The sequence below is a fragment of the Bubalus kerabau genome, chromosome 4 (assembly GCF_029407905.1).
Source record: "Bubalus kerabau isolate K-KA32 ecotype Philippines breed swamp buffalo chromosome 4, PCC_UOA_SB_1v2, whole genome shotgun sequence".
NCBI classification, from domain to species: Eukaryota; Metazoa; Chordata; class Mammalia; order Artiodactyla; family Bovidae; genus Bubalus; species Bubalus kerabau.
Window position 1 is genome coordinate 91,116,321 of NC_073627.1, and position 18,059 is coordinate 91,134,379.

The 18,059-nt window shown below is 38.2% G+C and overlaps 1 protein-coding gene across 1 annotated transcript in view; it reads right to left on the reverse strand.

Moving 5' to 3' along the window:
• The window catches only part of ADAMTSL1 (ADAMTS like 1), a 1,145,195-nt gene that overhangs the window by 270,661 nt on the left and 856,475 nt on the right, over nucleotides 1–18,059 (reverse strand). The window contains exons 11-12 of the mRNA XM_055577966.1: nucleotides 15,626–15,737; nucleotides 11,782–11,920 (exon numbers count right to left, since the gene is read on the reverse strand). Of these exons, the coding sequence (XP_055433941.1) occupies nucleotides 11,782–11,920; nucleotides 15,626–15,737 (251 nt within the window). The remainder of the gene's footprint in view (nucleotides 1–11,781; nucleotides 11,921–15,625; nucleotides 15,738–18,059) is intronic.

Genomic DNA, 18,059 nt, shown 5'->3' on the forward strand with positions numbered 1-18,059 from the left:
AACTAATTTAGTTATCTCACATGACTGAGTTTTCTTTAGTTAATTTGAGTGACTAAAGGTATTCACTTGTATGATTAAATTTTCATGGTACATGTATGTGCACTACCCTTCAGTAACAATGTTCATGAAAATGAATGATGCCTTTTGAGGAAGCTCAAAATCCCGCGACTCTTAACGAACACAAGAATGGGATGAATATTAACATTAAACTTTTCTCCATGTTTTTTCCAAGATATGGAAACATCCTATTCGTTTTGGTCTTATTCTGACAAGAAATCAGATATGAAAGGTAACTCCTGTCTTTTGTTAGGATCATGTGATCACGTCCCAGTAATTCTGCCTAATCATTAAGGAAAATTTTTTTCTAAAAGAACTGTTTTTGATAGAATTCCAACCTTCCAAAGTTCTTCTAATAACCTAGATCTGATAGTAGATAATTAAGGACTACATAGAACTGACTTTGCAGTTATATTTTTGCCAACCCTAGTATCTTTTCTCATGCCTATATCCAGATCTAAATGCAGAAATGTATATGGTAGGCTTCTTTCCTGGAAAGATTTATAGTTATGATTTGTCATTCTGAATATTGGAATGAACTGTTGCAGATCTCTGCCAACTGATTTATCCGCTGATGATATTTAAAATGGAAGTACTAATATTGAAGGAGACAGGCTAGAAGAAAAGAAGGGGAAAAAAGAGGGAGTTGTAGAATTCAAGATGTTGGGCTTCACATTGGACTGATTTAGAAATTATGTTTCTGTTTGAACAAGAAGCTTTAAATCTGGATTCAGCAAAACTATAGCTATATTTGTCTTTCTATGGCATAGGTCATGGTGAAGACTCATAAAATGACTCCATGGCACCTGTGAAAACAGAAAGATATCAAAACAATGGTGCTCTGTCCAGTCCTGTTGATGCATATTCATGTGCACGGGCTCCGCTCTCTCTTGGGGTTTATGCCATGGCCCTGGCCTTTCACCACACTGTCACGGAAGGCCAGGCAGTGCGGCCTCAACTCAACTTTCTATTGCTTACTCTTAAGGCGCTTTATCTTTTTCTTAGGCAAAGTGTACCTACTGAAGAATGATGAAAAAGAACATCATTTAGGGACTTTAAGAAGTTCTTCTTTCCATGCTTAGGTCTTGCTTTGCGTGTGCATGTGTGTGCATGCATGTGTATGTATGTATTCAGACATATGTCTGAATATATGAGGGGGTGGGGAAGGAGGCAAAAATAATTTAAAAAATGATCATAAGGGAAAATATAATGAACAGTTGGTTTGGGGGTAAAATGATTCATTCTCCATTGCCTTCACTATTCTGACTGTTTTTGTACTCTATGTAGGACAGTGACCCGATTCCATCTAAAGTCACCCAAATCAGGGGTCATGATGGGAAGAAGAGAAGATGAGATGAAGAAGGGGTCACCATGAACTCATGTGGTATAAGTAGAAGAAAGACTCGCACATCATCCTCTCATAGCTCGTGTCCAGTGACACTAGAATGCTCCCTGTCATGACAAATTTATAGAAAGAAATAGTATGTAGTATATAACATGAAGCCTTTTGAACCATTTTTTAATGACATGGAAAATGTTCAAATGCAATGTCAACTGAAAAAATCCAGTACAAAATAGAATAGATAATGTAATCCACAATACAAAGAAAACTCATGTATATATTGTCTATATAATCATTTTTGTAAAGTCTATGTATATGTGTATGTATGTGTGTACAAATATATTAGAAAAGGACTGAAAGCAGTTGTTAGTTCCTGGTGTTTGGATTAAGGGTTTTTTTTTTCCTTTCTTCCTTTTTATGCTTCTCTATTTTCAGGAATTAGAACATTTAAGTAAAACAAAATTCAACTCTGAGAAAGAAAAAGACAGAAACATTTGAAAGCATGATCTAAATGGATGAAATGAGGCTGTCATCTCAATTCCCACATGTCATTGAAAGATGATTGAGTCTGTGTCCTGAAACCATCTCAGGAGCTATTTTAGGACAATATCCTTGACTTTAAAAATCAAGCCATATTCAGGCTCACACTACTCAGGTGTGAAATTTACTTATTGTGATAAATCTTTCTTTCCAAGAAAAGCCCTAATATAACTATTAATTCCACGAGCATCTAATTTGCCAGGTTCTGGGTTCTTCTGGAAAAGAATCATAAGGAGCCGCTTTCATGGGTGCCACACTCCCTTTCAATGCATCTCTCACAACCTCTTGCCTCTTCTCTGGGGCTGCAGAGCCTCATTTCTGACATTCTGACAGCTGGCTGTGCTCTCAGTTTGTCAAACTCATCGTTTTCAGACAATTCATTATCTTCCCCTGCAAAGTGTCTCTTCTGTGGTCACTGTTACTGTTCAGAACACTGCCCTTCTCCCATCCACCCTGGCTGGGCATTATGGGTCATCGTTGCTTCCTCTCTTTCCCATGTTCCCTACAGACACTGAGTTCTTCCAGTTGTGATGTCTGCCAAATGTATCTCTCTGACATGAATCTAGGCCCCTTTGCATTATTCTCCTAACAGATCTCTCTGCCTGCAGGCACTGCCTGCTCCAATCCAGCTCACTGTTGTCATAGCAACAGATACTTTACTTCCCAGTGATGTCCATAACACCTGGTTAAATCAAGTGCTACCTCTTCTAAAGCCTGTCCTTATGTTTCCTCTCAACATCTAGCCAGACAATTTTCTCTTCCTTTTTCAAACACCCATAGCACAAGCTCCCCTCGTCACTTCTAGCTGCCTACTAACTTTTAACCATGTAAACGTTTTCTTTCGTTTAACACCATGGGACAAAATCCATATCGGTTCTTTTTTTTTAATTTTTATTTTATTTTTTAACTTTACAATATTGTATTGGACTCCATATTGGTTCTTTACTCTATCTTTTAACACAGTTCTCTGCACAGAGGCAGTTAGTAAATAATCAGCCAATGAAATCATGCCATTGGCATGCATACATAAAAGCAAGCAATACAACTACCATCCTGAATGAAAGAAAGCAAATGAACAAGGGTAAAGAAACTCCTAAACAAGCTGCACTAAAGATGCCGCACATCTCTAGTCCCACTCCTTGTTTTTTGCTAGCTCTGCCATCTGTGTGAAGGGCAGACTATTTTAGAGACTGGTTTGGCTGCTCTGCAGGCAGGGGTGATTGGGTGACCTGGGACAGAGGAAGATAGCTGAATGGCAATTGTGTTTCTAAGCTGCTTGGCTAGACTCTACATCTCTTCTGTTGGGCATCTCCCAGAAACAGCCATGACCGTTTTAAAAACAATCTTCTCTTCCCTGTTTGTCTCGTGTGTCTTTTCAGAGAGCAGGCTGTTTCGTAACTGTTCAACTCAACTTCCCCTGAGCAGTGTTGTGGTCCAGATTCTGGTTGACTTGAACTTGCCATGGTACCAAGCACAGAACTTGGCACAGGACTGGTACTCAGTAAAAAGATGAATGAAATTGTGGGTGGTGGGAACAGTTCTGGCACAGAAGAGAGTAATCTCTCAACAACTACAAGGCAATAGAAACCAATCTCTTCCTAAGCAACTGTTTATAATGGGGGAGGAGAAAAGTAATAAAAAGTTGGAAGAGACTCAAGCATCTGCTTTCTCATGAGTGGCAGAATACAAAATAGCATGGCGTAATGAGGACAGGGGCCCCCTGAGGAATTGGGAGATACAAGCTCTGTTCTCTACTCTGCTAATTCTCTTTCTGAGTGACTTTTGAGTGCATTACATTTGGACTTTTGCATTGGTCTTCTGCAAAATCTAAGTATTGTATGAAATCAGGAGTTTTATGATGAAGAACGAGTGCCTGGAAACCTATCTTATGGAACTCTATCTGTCCCGTTTGTACTGGCTGCTGAGGACAGAATTCAGAGTTCTGTGGTCTACAGACTGAAAACCACTAAACTAGGTACTCAACTCAAAAGCTCTCCTATTTGAAATTTGGTTACTTTATGAAACCCTGCAGGTTTCCCTGTCATTTAGAGAGGCAAATTAGGATCTAGAAAACAAGGAAACGTTCTATAAATAGGTTAAAAACTTTTTTCAACATGGTACCTACCACATGGTAACATGGTACCTATCAACATTCATTTATCTTTAAGAACCAGACCAAAAGAACCCTGCTTCATTGTCCAGGATTTGAAAACATTTTAAACATGTATATTCATTTCTTGCTATAGGATCAACTAATGGAGAGTTTTTGATCATTTGATCCAAAATATCATAATTTCCTCACAACTATATTTCCATGGTTAAATGTTCTTGATATTAATGAATGTAATTTCAGAACTGCTTTTAAATAAATGGGACTAATATTTCCATGGACTTTGTTTAGCTCTTCTCATACTGACCTAAGTGATTTGCTAATTGTTTGATTTGAGTAAACATCAGTATTTACACTTACACGAAAGAGGCTTGCTTAGCCGGCATATCCAGGGTACCAAGTTTTGCACTGATATAGTTGGTAGTGCTGTGCTGGCTGTGGGGGTCTATAGTGGGCTTAAACCAGATCCCATGGGTTGCTGAAGGCATCATGCAACACCAGCAATTGGATGATCAGAGTTCATGTAATACAGGAGGTTCTCTGGATGTAGAGGCACTTAGGTTCATGATTCAGCTTTTCTTTGCCCACCCTGACTTGGAGCAGGTCTCATAATCTCTTTGGGCTTTAGTTTTTTGTCTGTAAATACAGATGATTATCTTTGTCTTACTGACCTCCTAGAGAAGGTAAAACTGAACAGAGTTAAAGGATGTGAAAGCACTGTAGAAACTTCAAGTAGAAGTAACATTGGCAAGAAGCCATTTTATAGGATTGGTTCTCAGTAACGATAACTGAATTTTGTTGAGTGCTTGGTATCCTGCAAGGAGCTTTACATGTATCATCCTATTCACTCCTTATAGTTACTCTATGACAGGAATACTACATTCATTTGACAGATGGCAAAGCTAAGGCCTAGGGAAATTCAGTAAAGTTAGTAAAGCCAGTAAAGCCAAACTGATAGATTGAAGTTAAAAATGAGAAGGATGATAATACCTGTTCTATTCACTTACAAATTAATTAAAAGAACTGCATAAATAATTATACTTTACGTATAATGATCACTAAGTGATCATTATTATTAGTGATGAGCTGGCTTGGTGGAATAACTGAATTGTCTCAATAAATAAGTTAGAGCTGATTGTCAGGATTGTCTGATGATGGGTATGTGGTCTATAAACCTGGGATGGGTATGAAGATGCTCTCTAAACAGCAACAGAATCCTGCTTTATTTATCTCATCATAAATGCATGAAAGTGCAAATGAGATTTTACAATGGTATTTTTTTATTGCTCATTAATTAGCTATTTAAATGAGGTTGAGAGAAAAGAAGGAAGTTATCACTTCTCTAGATAATTTGCCTATTTTAATAAAATAAGAGCTTCGTGACTAGGAAAGCATTTCATGATACTTTAACTGCTTACTGAATAAACCACTTTTTAGCTCTTACACTGAGTTCTCCCATTTTGGAGACAGACAAGGTATAAACCCCGTGAAGATTAAACGGCAATGTCTCACAGATGGTTAAGTGGTTGAGTGGGGATTTTAGATAATGACACCCTGAGATTTTAGGAGTTGCTAATTATCTTAATTTCTTGGGGTCATGTTTATTAAAAAATCTGATAAATATGAATTGCTTTCATGAAGCTATTTCCTAGGAATTTGTACTTCTTGTTGCTAAAACAACAAGAGAGGATTACCTTTATAGCCCCATATACAATTTTAGAGTTCCAACTCCTTTCATGGAGGAGAAAGCTGATTTTTTTGTGAGTTTAGGAGTTTCTCTGAAGTAACATCAACATTATCATCACCGTGATCTTAGTCATAATAGCTGCGGCCACTAATATTTATTGAGTGCTTATCATGTGTCAGGCACTCTGCTAAGCTCTTTAAAAGTATTACACCATTTATTCCTCATGACAACTCTATGAGGTAAGTAGCTATTATCCTTACTTCAGAGGATGAGAAAACTGAGGCTTAGTGAGAACAAGTAATTCGCCAAAGGCTACTCAAACCAGTAAGTGACAGAACCAGGATCTCAAGCCAAGCCGTGTCGTTCCAGAGCTGCCTTCCTAGTCGCCATGGTACCGTAATAACCACTGTATCACCACTGGACTAGTCAGTCACCAAGTGAGTGTGACCGGGTTTTACACGTCCACTGCACACACTGCCACTCACGATGCAGACTTCCCTTGCCTCAGGATTTCAGTTGCGTTAGGATTCAATTCTGAACTTTTGTTCACACTTTGGTCCATGGCCAGGGGTGACTTATGCAATTTGCTGTCAAATTAAATGGAGCTGGACAAAAAAAGTCCACTTGAACTCACCAAGAACTGCAACTTGGGGTATACAAGTTTGGGCATTTGCTTAGGACTGTTGCTCTGAATTCCTTGAGGGGAGGGAGAATCTGGATGTAGTTTCAGCAAAAAACAGATTTGTTTGCTAATGACTGTGACCATGATAGTGTGATGAGTGAGAGCATTTTTCGCTTGAACAACCCTTGCCAATTTAAGCCCCCTTCATTACTGCCTTGGAGAGAAAAGCAGAAGTCTGTGCCAAAAAAAAAAAAAAATCTGAAAAGGTGGTTCTCTGATCTTCTCACAAACAATGTCTTGCACAATTTCCCCCAGACAGCCTTAACAGTCTCACCAGTCTCCTAGACTGAGATATGTATGGCCAAATGTAGCTTTTTTTTTTTTTTTTCACACTGAAAGACACTCAGAAAACATAAGGTGCTTATTAGTGGAACTAAAACTATGCCTTTTTAGTTTTGCTGAACCACAGGCATACATTTGGAAACTTTCTGGCTACATGGTCGACTTTACCCTTGGACCAAGAAGCAACAATCACACAAACTATTGCATAAAGCAGCAGGCACTGTGTTAAAAACAACAACAACAACAATTTTCTTTTGTGTAAAATGGAAGCTATGATTATAGCATGGCAAGTACAAGGATTTTATATTTGATAAGATTACAAGCATCTTAGGAACTATAGTGTTAAATCAGTGAAGCAGTGTGCTCAGTCGTGTCTGACTCTTTGAGACCCATGGAATGTAGCCCACCAGGCTCCTGCAAGTTCAACATGCCCAGATCTCTGATATCCAGAAGTGACATGCCTCTGGACTTCTGGGAGTGCCCATGTTGGGACCACTACCAAAACATAAAGCATATGTGTATATAGTATTTGATGAGATGCCATAGCTCTGAGGCACCAGTGAAAAACAGTCTTCATTTCAGCTAAATGTCATTAAATTTTTAACTTCACTTTCTCTTCCTTCTCATTATAAGCATTGCTCTGGCTTCCTTTTTGAGACTGTTTTTGGCCTGGAAGCAAAGTATTTTATCAGGTCATTAAAGTGACTGTATACACGACACCAGCAGAGAGCAATACAGCTTTTCTGGGATGGAGCAGCTGGCCACCAGGTAAGCTCAGTTTGGTCATACAGTGAGAGGAATTCAAATTTCTGTCTCAGCAAAATGTCAAGTTACTACATGTCACAAACATTCAGGCTTGCTTTTGAATAATGGAAACCAAGAATGCTAAGTCATTGAATTCTATCTATAAGAATATCCTTACTTATGTTATGAGCTACAGATAAAACTGGATTATCTGTGGCAACTGGAAATTATTAGTGAATTTTATTGTTTTCATTGTAGTCTTTTAACGTATCAAAATTTCTGAGTTAGTGCATGAGGAATCAGAAAAAAGCCATGAAAACATAAAAATTATTTTGGAAAGACTAGGCTATATGTCAACCATCTCTTTAGCCCCAAGAATGACTAGATGAATCCATCTACAACCATGGAGACGTATGGGTGCTGTTGGTGAGTGAAATAAGTGATGTCATTCATTAGTTCAAATGTATAACATCAACTAGTTACAAAGCAAATTAATGAGAACAGTGAGGCTATTCTGGTAAACAGAAAAATCGGGTGTTAAGGGTTATAGTAATGGTTATCACATCCTGTTTATTTCTGAGTTATTTTGGTTTTATATGTGTAGTAATGAGAAAATTCTTATTCCATAGAAGCAGTTGCTAATGCTAACAATTTTTATAGCTCACCTTAATCTTAGGATATCTATTTTTTCAATTAAACAGATCCTAATAGAAGAACTTAACAATGAGGGCAAAAAGTATTTCCTTTGGTAGTGAAATATTTTTACTATTGCTACACCAATTTTTACAATTTAGCTTAGCCTGAACAAGTTAAGATTAGTTTATGTTTGAGTATACTTTTTGTGAATTATTGCTTAAAGATACTTCAAAATATATAAAATGAAATTTAATGAAGCAACACCATGGAACAACAGCTTATAGGCACAGTTGGAAAATCACTAATTTAATGCAACAAATAACTTTCTCACCCCCACTGCTACTGCTACTGCTGCTAAGTCACTTCAGTCGTGTCCGACTCTGTGCAACCCCATAGACGGAAGCCCACCAGGCTCCCCTGTCCCTGGGATTCTCCAGGCACGAACACTGGAGTGGGTTGCCATTTCCTTCTCCAATGCATGAAAGTGAAAAGTGAAAGTGAAGTTGCCCAGTAGTGTCCGACTTTTAGCGACCCCATGGACTGCAGCCCACCAGGCTCCTCCATCCATGGGATTTTCCAGGCAAGAGTACTGGAGTGGGGTGCCACTGCCTTCTCCATCACCCCTACTAGTGGGTGAGAAAAATAAGGTCCAGAAGGGTCTTTGTGCTGTCCATGGTACTTCCCAATCTTGACAGGGAATAAATGTGGCTACCTAAATGGGATTTTGCTTTCAAATAATAGGCTAACAATCCTAGTATAATACAGGAAAAGTAAAGAACTATCTCAATGACTAATAAATTTCTTTTGAAATTCCAAAATATGTGACTTTATCTGTTCTAAGTACATCTTGTGTTTTCCCTTTTAGGGGTTTCTAAGTTTGGACACAAAGGGGTTAGTTTATTGTCACCAACAAAGGTGTTGGTTTAATGTCACTAGAAAAGTCAAAGTGTTAGTTGCTCAGTCCTGTAATGGCACCCCACTCCAGTACCTTTGCCTAGAAAATCCCATGGATGGAGGAGCCTGGTAGGCTGCAGTCCATGGGGTTGCGAAGAGTCGGACATGACTGAGCAACTTCACTTTCACTTTTCACTTTCATGCAATGGAGAAGGAAATGGCAACCCACTCCAGTGTTCTTGCCTGGAGAATCCCAGGGACAGGGGAGCCTGGTGGGCTGCCATCTATGGGGTTGCACAGAGTCGGACACGACCGAAGCAACTTAGCAGCAGCAGCAGCAGCAGCAGCAGCAGCAGTCTGACTCTTTGCGACCCCAGGGACTGTAACCTGCCAGGTTGCTCTGTCCATGGGAGAATCCATGGGATTCTCCAGGCAAGAATACCTGGAGTAGGTAGCCATTCCCTTCATCAGGGGATCTTCCCAAACCAGGGATTGAACCTGGGTCTCCCACATTGCAGGCAGATTCTTTACCATCTGAGACACCAGGGAAAGCCCTTACTGTCACTATTAGACAGTTAAATCTATAGTTAGAAAACAGTTCCTTGAGTGCTTGATTCTGCTATGTCTGATGGGAAGGCAGACTTATTTTATTGAGTTTCTTTAACTCCTTTTCTCAGACTATCACTTCTTATTTTCTCTCGAAATTCAGAAAGGTTGCTCTGATCCCAGGTGTGTAAATGAGTTCAGTGACTTTCATAGCAATTGTGCACTGTCTTACCCTCAGACTAGAGTATCTACATTTCCTAAAGCAGTTTCCTCTTAAACTTCTCTTTCTGCTCAGTCTTAATTTTTACAGCTTTGTTTAATTACCTCTGTAATAAAAAAGCAGCATCCTGATATTCACTTCTTATTTTTCCTTTCTCCTTTTCCCACTTCTTTCTCTCTTTTTTAATAGCCACCTGTCCCAACATTTATACATGTGCTGTATTAGATGTTTTAAAATAACACAGACATAGAAAAAGCATCAATTTTACAAAATTCCTTCAATGTAGAATGGCCTTTTGCTCTTCAATAATAAGAAATAGGCCAAAAATATTACTCCAACAGAGGATGGGTAAAAATCAGAAGCCAGAAAAAAATGAGTAGACTTTTTTCTGACTATAAACATGTTTCTTAAAATTGTTAAAAAATACTTTTATTTCACAGCTGTTTTTTATGACCATCTCTTCACTGAAGTTTTTTTTTTTTTGAGTAGAGGGGGAAAGTTTTATATGCAATTATGGGAAGGAAATCCTTCATTTCTCCTAGAAATACACATATAAATTTTCTTAGAACTATATATTAGAGCTTCAGAATCTCTCTATGGCTAAGTCAAACTGTTTGAATTGAGATAATTATGCTTTTCACTCACTGGTCCTCCTGGTATAGATATGGATAAAGATGCATATAATAAGTAGAAAACTTTAAACTAGGGTTGAATTGCATGAGTTAGAACTATCTTGGCTAAAAATACCTCATATCCTTAATATTTCCAAAATAAAGAGGTCCAAGCAAAACTTTCATACCTCATTTAGTTTTTATAGCATATCCAATCTTTAAAATGCAATTTTCTGGTGGAATATGAAGCAAAATTAAACTTCACCTAAATTATATATTTATAAAATATCTATTCTTCTGTTTCTTTAATGAAAATCTGTTATTTTGAGTTCACTTTTACCAGCTAGATAGTATGATTTCTATGAGTAAATTAATATTAGAAATTTCATATCACATGTAGAATTTAGAATTTCTGAATGTGAGGCAGAAAGAATACAAGAAAATATACTTTAGAAAATTAACAGCAGAAAACAAAAACTCAAATTGCCTACAATTCAAAGGTAGAGTAATTTTCATCCACTTGGCTCATGTAGTAGTTTACCTATTCAAATTTTATGAATATATAATTAGTAAGCTATGATTTAAAAAAAAAAATTGAGGTATTCCTCAGAAATCCAAGGCTCTAGGAAAGGATTCCCTATCTTTCAGTCTACATGATGAGTTTTGTAGAAGAGTTTTCATACATCCTCTCCCACTTGTTGAGGATGAGTAAGCCATATTAACAAAGAGAATTACCAGGAAGTGTTGAAATTAAAAAGGCAAATGTTCACCATGAAAAGATTCCTGACTCATACTTCTATGACTACTTATCATCTGGAATATTTCATTCATCAGTCTGATTCTTGATCCCGCAAATAACTGAGGGAAAACTATGGTTTCCCCAAAGTAAACATATGTGGAAGATGTCAAGTGTTTTTTTAGGGCTTCTAATTAAAAAGATCTTTTAAAAAAACCTATTAGAAATAAGCCCTGCTTTCTATTCTACAAAGGCTGAGCTTATTTAAATGTGGAAGAACCGTTCTAAGGCTGATTTTTATTCTGGTTCACTGGTGTGGCCCACCACAGGCTAAATAGGGTCAACTGTGACCCTGAAATATGGTCTGCTCTGATCATCTCAAAGAATCCTGAGAACACTGTACCATCACGTTTGTTAAGAGTAGAAACAAGTAACCAGAATGAAATGAAATCAGAAGAGAAAATGTCTCTGCAGAGTGCTTTACCTGCAGCTCTATCAATGGAAAACCCGTGGACCCTGAGGTGGCATATTCTACAGCAGCAAGAGTAAGAGGCACGGGTCCTAATAACGCATGACTAAGAATGGACACTGGGCAGCAGCACTTACTTGTTTTAAACTAAACGCTTTTTAATTCAAGAAGCTTATTGGAACTTGATTTATGTTTATAGTAAAGAAACTGGTAAATGTGACTGACCTGGCTGGACAAGGATCCAAGTTGCACTCCTGAAGCTTAGGCTTGGGTTTGATGTTCTCGGGGTAATAGTGACAGTACTGGTCAGCAACCACACGGTTGCTCCGAAGATCGTGACACTCAGCCGATGTTAGCTGGTAACCTGTGGTATCAAGCCATTCGGGCAAGTTTCAATGTATACATCCATGCAATGTATTCCCTTAGGCTATTTTGTCCATTTCATATTAATGAAAATTCTTTCCCAGTGCTCCAGTCATTTCCAGGACCAAAGAGAGATAAATGGAAGGCTCATTAATTTTTACAGGTCTCAAATGCTGTGTTTTCCCCAACTTTTAATAATTAAATGATACCATAGGGTTTGAACTACATAAGGGTAAAGCTATAAGACTACTGTAAGAACTATTTTTATTAATTTGCTTTATATAATCTAAAAGTCTAACATAGAATTCTGTATCCAAAAGATATTTATTTACAAACCATCTCATGTAAGGATGCAAAACTGCCTCCCTTGTACTTGGGGCATCAGGGTGAATAAACTCCCCCCCCCAAAAAAAAAATTAATCCCAACACTGTTCCTCTTGGTCAGTGGTGACCCATAATATAGAATCAGCTACCTACCTGGAAACACGTGCTTTCCTTTGCCTAAATTCAACCTGAATGGACTGAATGGATATAAATTGATGACCAAGACCTAAATAGTGAAATCTCAAGTTTTCCTATACAACCAAAACAAAACCAAAAACTTCCTACTGTTCAACTTTTGTTTCAAAATCCTTTGCCATTTCTAATTGTGTAGCCAATATTTATTGATTTACATGTGCAAATTTCCACTGTTTAGAGAAATCCTCTTTTTTTTAAAAAAAAGAAATTGTGCTGCTGAATAATACTGAATTCTACTCACAATATGTATTACATTTCTTACCTGCCTCTTTTTTGTTCTGTGAATTTCTGGTGGTATGGTGATGAAGACTTAGATTCTTGGGGTGAAAAGTAAACGTGCATAGAGTATTTTTTAAAGTTAGGGCTTTCGTATCAGTGTAACCCTCATCAACTCCAAAATATATTCCCCCTGGACAGTGGTTGAATACTGTTGTTGTTAAACACGTGTTAGAAAGTCAGATTTAGAGTGGTTAAAAGTCTAGCAAAAGATTTCAGGAAATCAGAGGGAGACTTATAAACCAGATTTCCTGACTTGAGGCTGTGTTCTCAGACCACCCACAAAAATTAATTGTTCATTAAAGACCTAAATAAAGAGCTTTTAACAATTTTACTGTCAGGATGAAAAGTATGGAAAGTAATGGCTAAAAACACATGTTCCACTTAATTTTTTGTCTCATAAGAAAATAAAAAAGCAAAATGATATTTTATAAAAGTAAATATACTTCTGTTTTTCAATTACATTATGCTTCAAGCAGATAATCTGATGACAAGCTAATTATTTTATAAAGTTTCCAGAAAACCATTTCTACTTAAGGATAGAATTTTATCATGTAGTAAAATGTGGGCACAAGCAGTAAGTAAACACTGAATGTGAGATTATGATTTTTAAAAACCATAATTTGTCAGCTCAAAAATGCAGCTGGGAAGCTCTTCTAGAGTGTGTGAAATGAAAACTTAGAACAAAAATGAAATGAAGGACCAAAAGGGTCAGGTAATTGTGTTTTCTAAAGTTTCACAAGGTATTTGATGTAGCAATTCTTAAGACTTAGCAAAATATTCAACTAGTTGAATCTGGAACTAGAAACATATAAAGGAATTCAGAGATCATTTCCTCAGAGATTTTCAAACTACGGTCCATGAAGTGTGAGGGAAGTGTTAGTCACTCAGACGTGTCCGACTCTCTATGACCCCATGGTCTGCATAGCCAGCCAGGCTCCTCTGTCCATGGAATTCTTCAGGCAAGATTACTTGAGTGGGTTGCCGTTCCCTCCTCCAGGGGATCTTCCTGACCCAGGGATCGAACCTGGGTCTCCTGCGTAGCAGGCAGATTCTTTACTGTATGAGCTGCCAGAGGCTGGTTTCTACATCCTTCAGATCTCTGAGCAATGTTCTTTATCTGGCTTCCTAATACGATTTCCTTTGAGGAAAGGGTTTGAGAGCTCAACACATTTGTGAACTGCTGCTGGTTCTACTTCTGCACTTAGATGTGAGGAAAATAAAGCCCAAAGTGTCTGACTTATATATGGATCTAACATCAATTGTCTTATTATATAGTCAGCCATTATCAAGGTTACTGTAGCTGCATCCAGCGGCAGCCCCGTGGGAAACTGTCACAACAGGCCTATTATTGAAGTGCGATTCTCTCAAAACATGGTTTTTATTAAAAAGAAAAAGAAAAAGAATTTCTTAGATTTCTTTTTTTGAAACTGCTTCCTGTGTTAGTCATTAACAGGTATATCAAAACAACGTATTCCCATAAACATCAAAGTGATTGGCACTTTCTTCTTAAACAAAGTAATTTTCTATGTAGGACAGACAGAGCGACTGGAAACATTATTTTATTGAAATGTTTAAAATGTTGAATTAATAATTATGCAACAACCAAGGGTAAGCACTTATTTTTAAGGTAAAATCTAACACTGCTCTATAAAACCTCATTTTCAACTGTTTGTTCACATTATGTAGACATAGGCAACACAGCTGAAGATGACTTATATGTTCTTATAGTTTTATGAGAATTAATGGATAGTCATTTGTCTCCATTTTGAGGTACTATCCTTTTTTCTTGTCAAAATAATACAGTTATACATGTGTGGATTAGTTACTTAAACAGTGCCAATTAACAGGCTTTCATGAAGATGGAGCTAGAATTTATTTCATGTGCTCATTTTTAAAGGAACAGACATACAATTTTATAACCGTTAAATTACCAAAATTTTCAAAAAGGTACTCCATAAATACTGGCTCACTTGGCAATAAAACTAAAATATTCATAGACTGCTGATTACCCTTCTGGAAAGAATTCTGGTAACATAGGCCAATAGCCACAAAAATTCTGAAACTCTTATGAGTTTAGTCCAAGGAAATAATATGAAGGGAGAAAAAGACTTAGGTATTAAGCTATTCATTACATTATAAAAGAAAAGTTTAAATGAAATGAATGATCTTCTGTAAGTATATAGTTAAATAAATTATTCTAAAATAATCAAAATAAATTATTATGTAGCCATTTAAGTAATCATTAAAGGAAAGAGGTGGGGAGGGAACCTTTTCCAGCAACACAAAATGCTGTTCATGTTACAGACATGATGGAGCAGAGATTGGAATTCGTCTGGTGACTTTTCAGGAGAGATATGTTTTAAAGTATAAATAAAAGCAAGTGGCATTCCTTTTATTGCATGGATGATGGGGTAGAGCTGAAAAAATAACTGAGCCTAAGTCTACAGTACATTGATTTTTTTTCCCTAGTAATAAACTATTTTCTTTAAATTAATCTCTGATTCTTCTTGGATACATCATGTTATGCAGAAGACCTGACAAACAGTCTTCATCTGTTTCCTGAATAGATAAGTTCATTCAGCCAGAGGAATAGTTTGTTCTCAAATGAACAGAACTGCCTCCAGACTAAGTTGTTGCCTGGCCATGATATTGCTTGTTCTGAACTTTAATGAATCAAGGAAAGAAGGAAAGACTATTTCCTCTGATGCGACTCTACAGCCAGAAAACGTGCATGGGGCATCTAGACTGAGGTATCTACCTCATGGGAAGACTTCAGGATTTGGCCCCATTGAGATGAAAGAATCTGGTCCACACAGCACTTCCATATGCTAAAGCAACTCTATTCTTAAAGCAGCTGAGTCTTCCCTCATGGATGCCAAGAGCTTCTAGACTAAGTGAACACCATTACCTCCTCCACAGGTTGCTGAGCAAGGAAAGAAGTCCGTCTCCCTCCATCGGTGGATGATAGGCTGATAGAAGATGAACTGGACTGTACTGTTCTCGGGCCCCGAGCTGCGGATCTGTAGGAGACAACGGCAAAGCACAGGAGCTAGTGTGACGGAGGGGTGCCCTCTGGGCTCCTTGTAGCTTGGACAAGGATGTGTGGTAGTGATGACGGTCTCAGGTTGTGTCAAGGACCGCACTGGGAGAGAAGGGGCAGTGGCAGCATCACCCATCTTACCATCTAACCAGCAAACGGTCCTTGCAAAAACCATCACTATCATCACTTCAGCTCTGCGGCCACAGAACAAGGTCTCAACGTGTGATTCTAGCAAGACTGTATCCCAAGCCACTGACTCCCTCACCCTCTTTTATTTTCACCCTCTCTGGTACAACAGGTAAAATTATATGAATTTTTCAATGTAGGTTCAGAAATAGATAATTTGTTCTAAGAAAATTATAAATGCAATCTGCTTCAAAAAACTAAAGGTACTGTCACTGTTCAAGAGAAATAAAGAGCTAAAGAATTAAGTAGCTCCTCTCACTCTGAGACTTCCCTGGTGGCTCAGACGGTAAAGCGTCTGTCTACAATGCGGGAGACCTGGGTTTGATCCCTGGGTCGGGAAGATCGGCTGGAGAAGGAAATGGCAATCTACTCCAGTACTCTTGCCTGGAAAATCCCACGGATGGAGGAGCCCGGTAGGCTACGGTCCATGGGGTCGCGAAGAGTCGGACACAACTGAGCGACTTCACTATCACTATCTCACTCTGAGACATACTGTGAGTTTCCTGGCAACTGTGTGATTGATAGATCTTAATGTGCAAAGTTACCAATGGGAAGCTCACTGAAATGTAAATTCTTGAGTTCAAGCCCAGAGATGCAGGCAATTTAAATGTAGAGAGTCCGGAAGTCAAATTTTGAAAAGCACCAACTTACATTACAAAAGCATTTATTTCAAATAAAACAGGTGTTTATGGAAATTATAGCTCTTTTGTTTTTTTAAAAGAGGGGAATGTGAGGCAGTTCTTTCCAACTATTAATAATTCTTTAATAGTTTAAAAATACAAGGTTGAGGAAACAAAGTCAAACTGAAAGAGAAGGAAAAGTATCCAACAGGAACAACGCATTGCTTTTACAAAGACAAATGACACAGTATTTGAACAGTTGGGCAAAGGCAAGGCTTGGGCTATTTCTTATACTGAAGGAAGGTCTATGGAAAGACTGGTGGACCACCTACTACTCCAACTCCATCCTGGCAGTTAGAGGAGCAACAGTCTGCAGATTCATGTCCCGTACGTCTTTGCTAATGTTTTCAAGCTTAGCATTGTTCCAACTGCCCTTTACCCAGGAAAAATTGATGGGTTTGGGCTTCAGCTTTTTTTTTTTAAGATAGCCTTATTTTATTCTGCTACTGAGTTTAGAAACGATTAAGCACCTAGGATGCAAAGAAAGAAGGATCAGGTGCTAACCCCTGTATCAGTTTTTGGCACTGGGATGAGAATATGAGATGTTCCTCAGAAAATCTGGGAGCATTGCAAAGGGCAAAGATGAGAGGAAAGCTATAGAATATCTCACATTATGACAGGATTCTGACACATGGAGCATCCCAGTTTTTCCTGATTAAAATAAACAGTGATACGATTCCCTACTTTAAAGCAAAAACAGCTGAAGCAATACCCTGTGTTTCACAGAAGGGGAGCATGGCCTATAGATTAGTATTTTTCAGTCTTATGTGTCAGATACAGGATATCTAACTGCTTGTTTCAGTTCAGTTCAGTTCAGTCGCTCAGTCGTGTCCGCCTCTTTGAGACCCCATGAATTGCAGCACGCCAGGCCTCCCTGTCCATCACCAACTCCTGGAGTTCACTCAAACTCACATCCATCGAGTCGGTGATGCCATCCAGCCATCTCATCCTCTGTCATCCCCTTTTCCTCCTGCCCCCAATCCTTCCCAGCATCAGAGTCTTTTCCAGTGAGTCAACTCTTTGCATGAGGTGGCCAAAGTACTGGAGTTTCAGCTTTAGCATCATTCCTTCCAAAGAACATCCAGGACTGATCTCCTTTAGAATGGACTGGTTGCATCTCCTTGCAGTCCAAGGGACTCTCAAGAGTCTTCTCCAACACCACGGTTCAAAAGCATCAATTCTTCTCCCCTCAGCTTTCTTTATAGTTCAACTCTCACATCGATACATGACTACTGGAAAAACAATAGCCTTGACTAGACAGACCTTTGTTGACAAAGTAATGTCTCTGCTTTTTAATATGCTGTCTAGGTTGGTCATAACTTTCCTTCCAAGGAGTAAGTGTCTTTTAATTTCATGGCTGCAATCACCATCTGCAGTGATTTTGGAGCCCCCCAAAATATTCACTTAGGTGGCTACAAATACTTAATATTGGTATA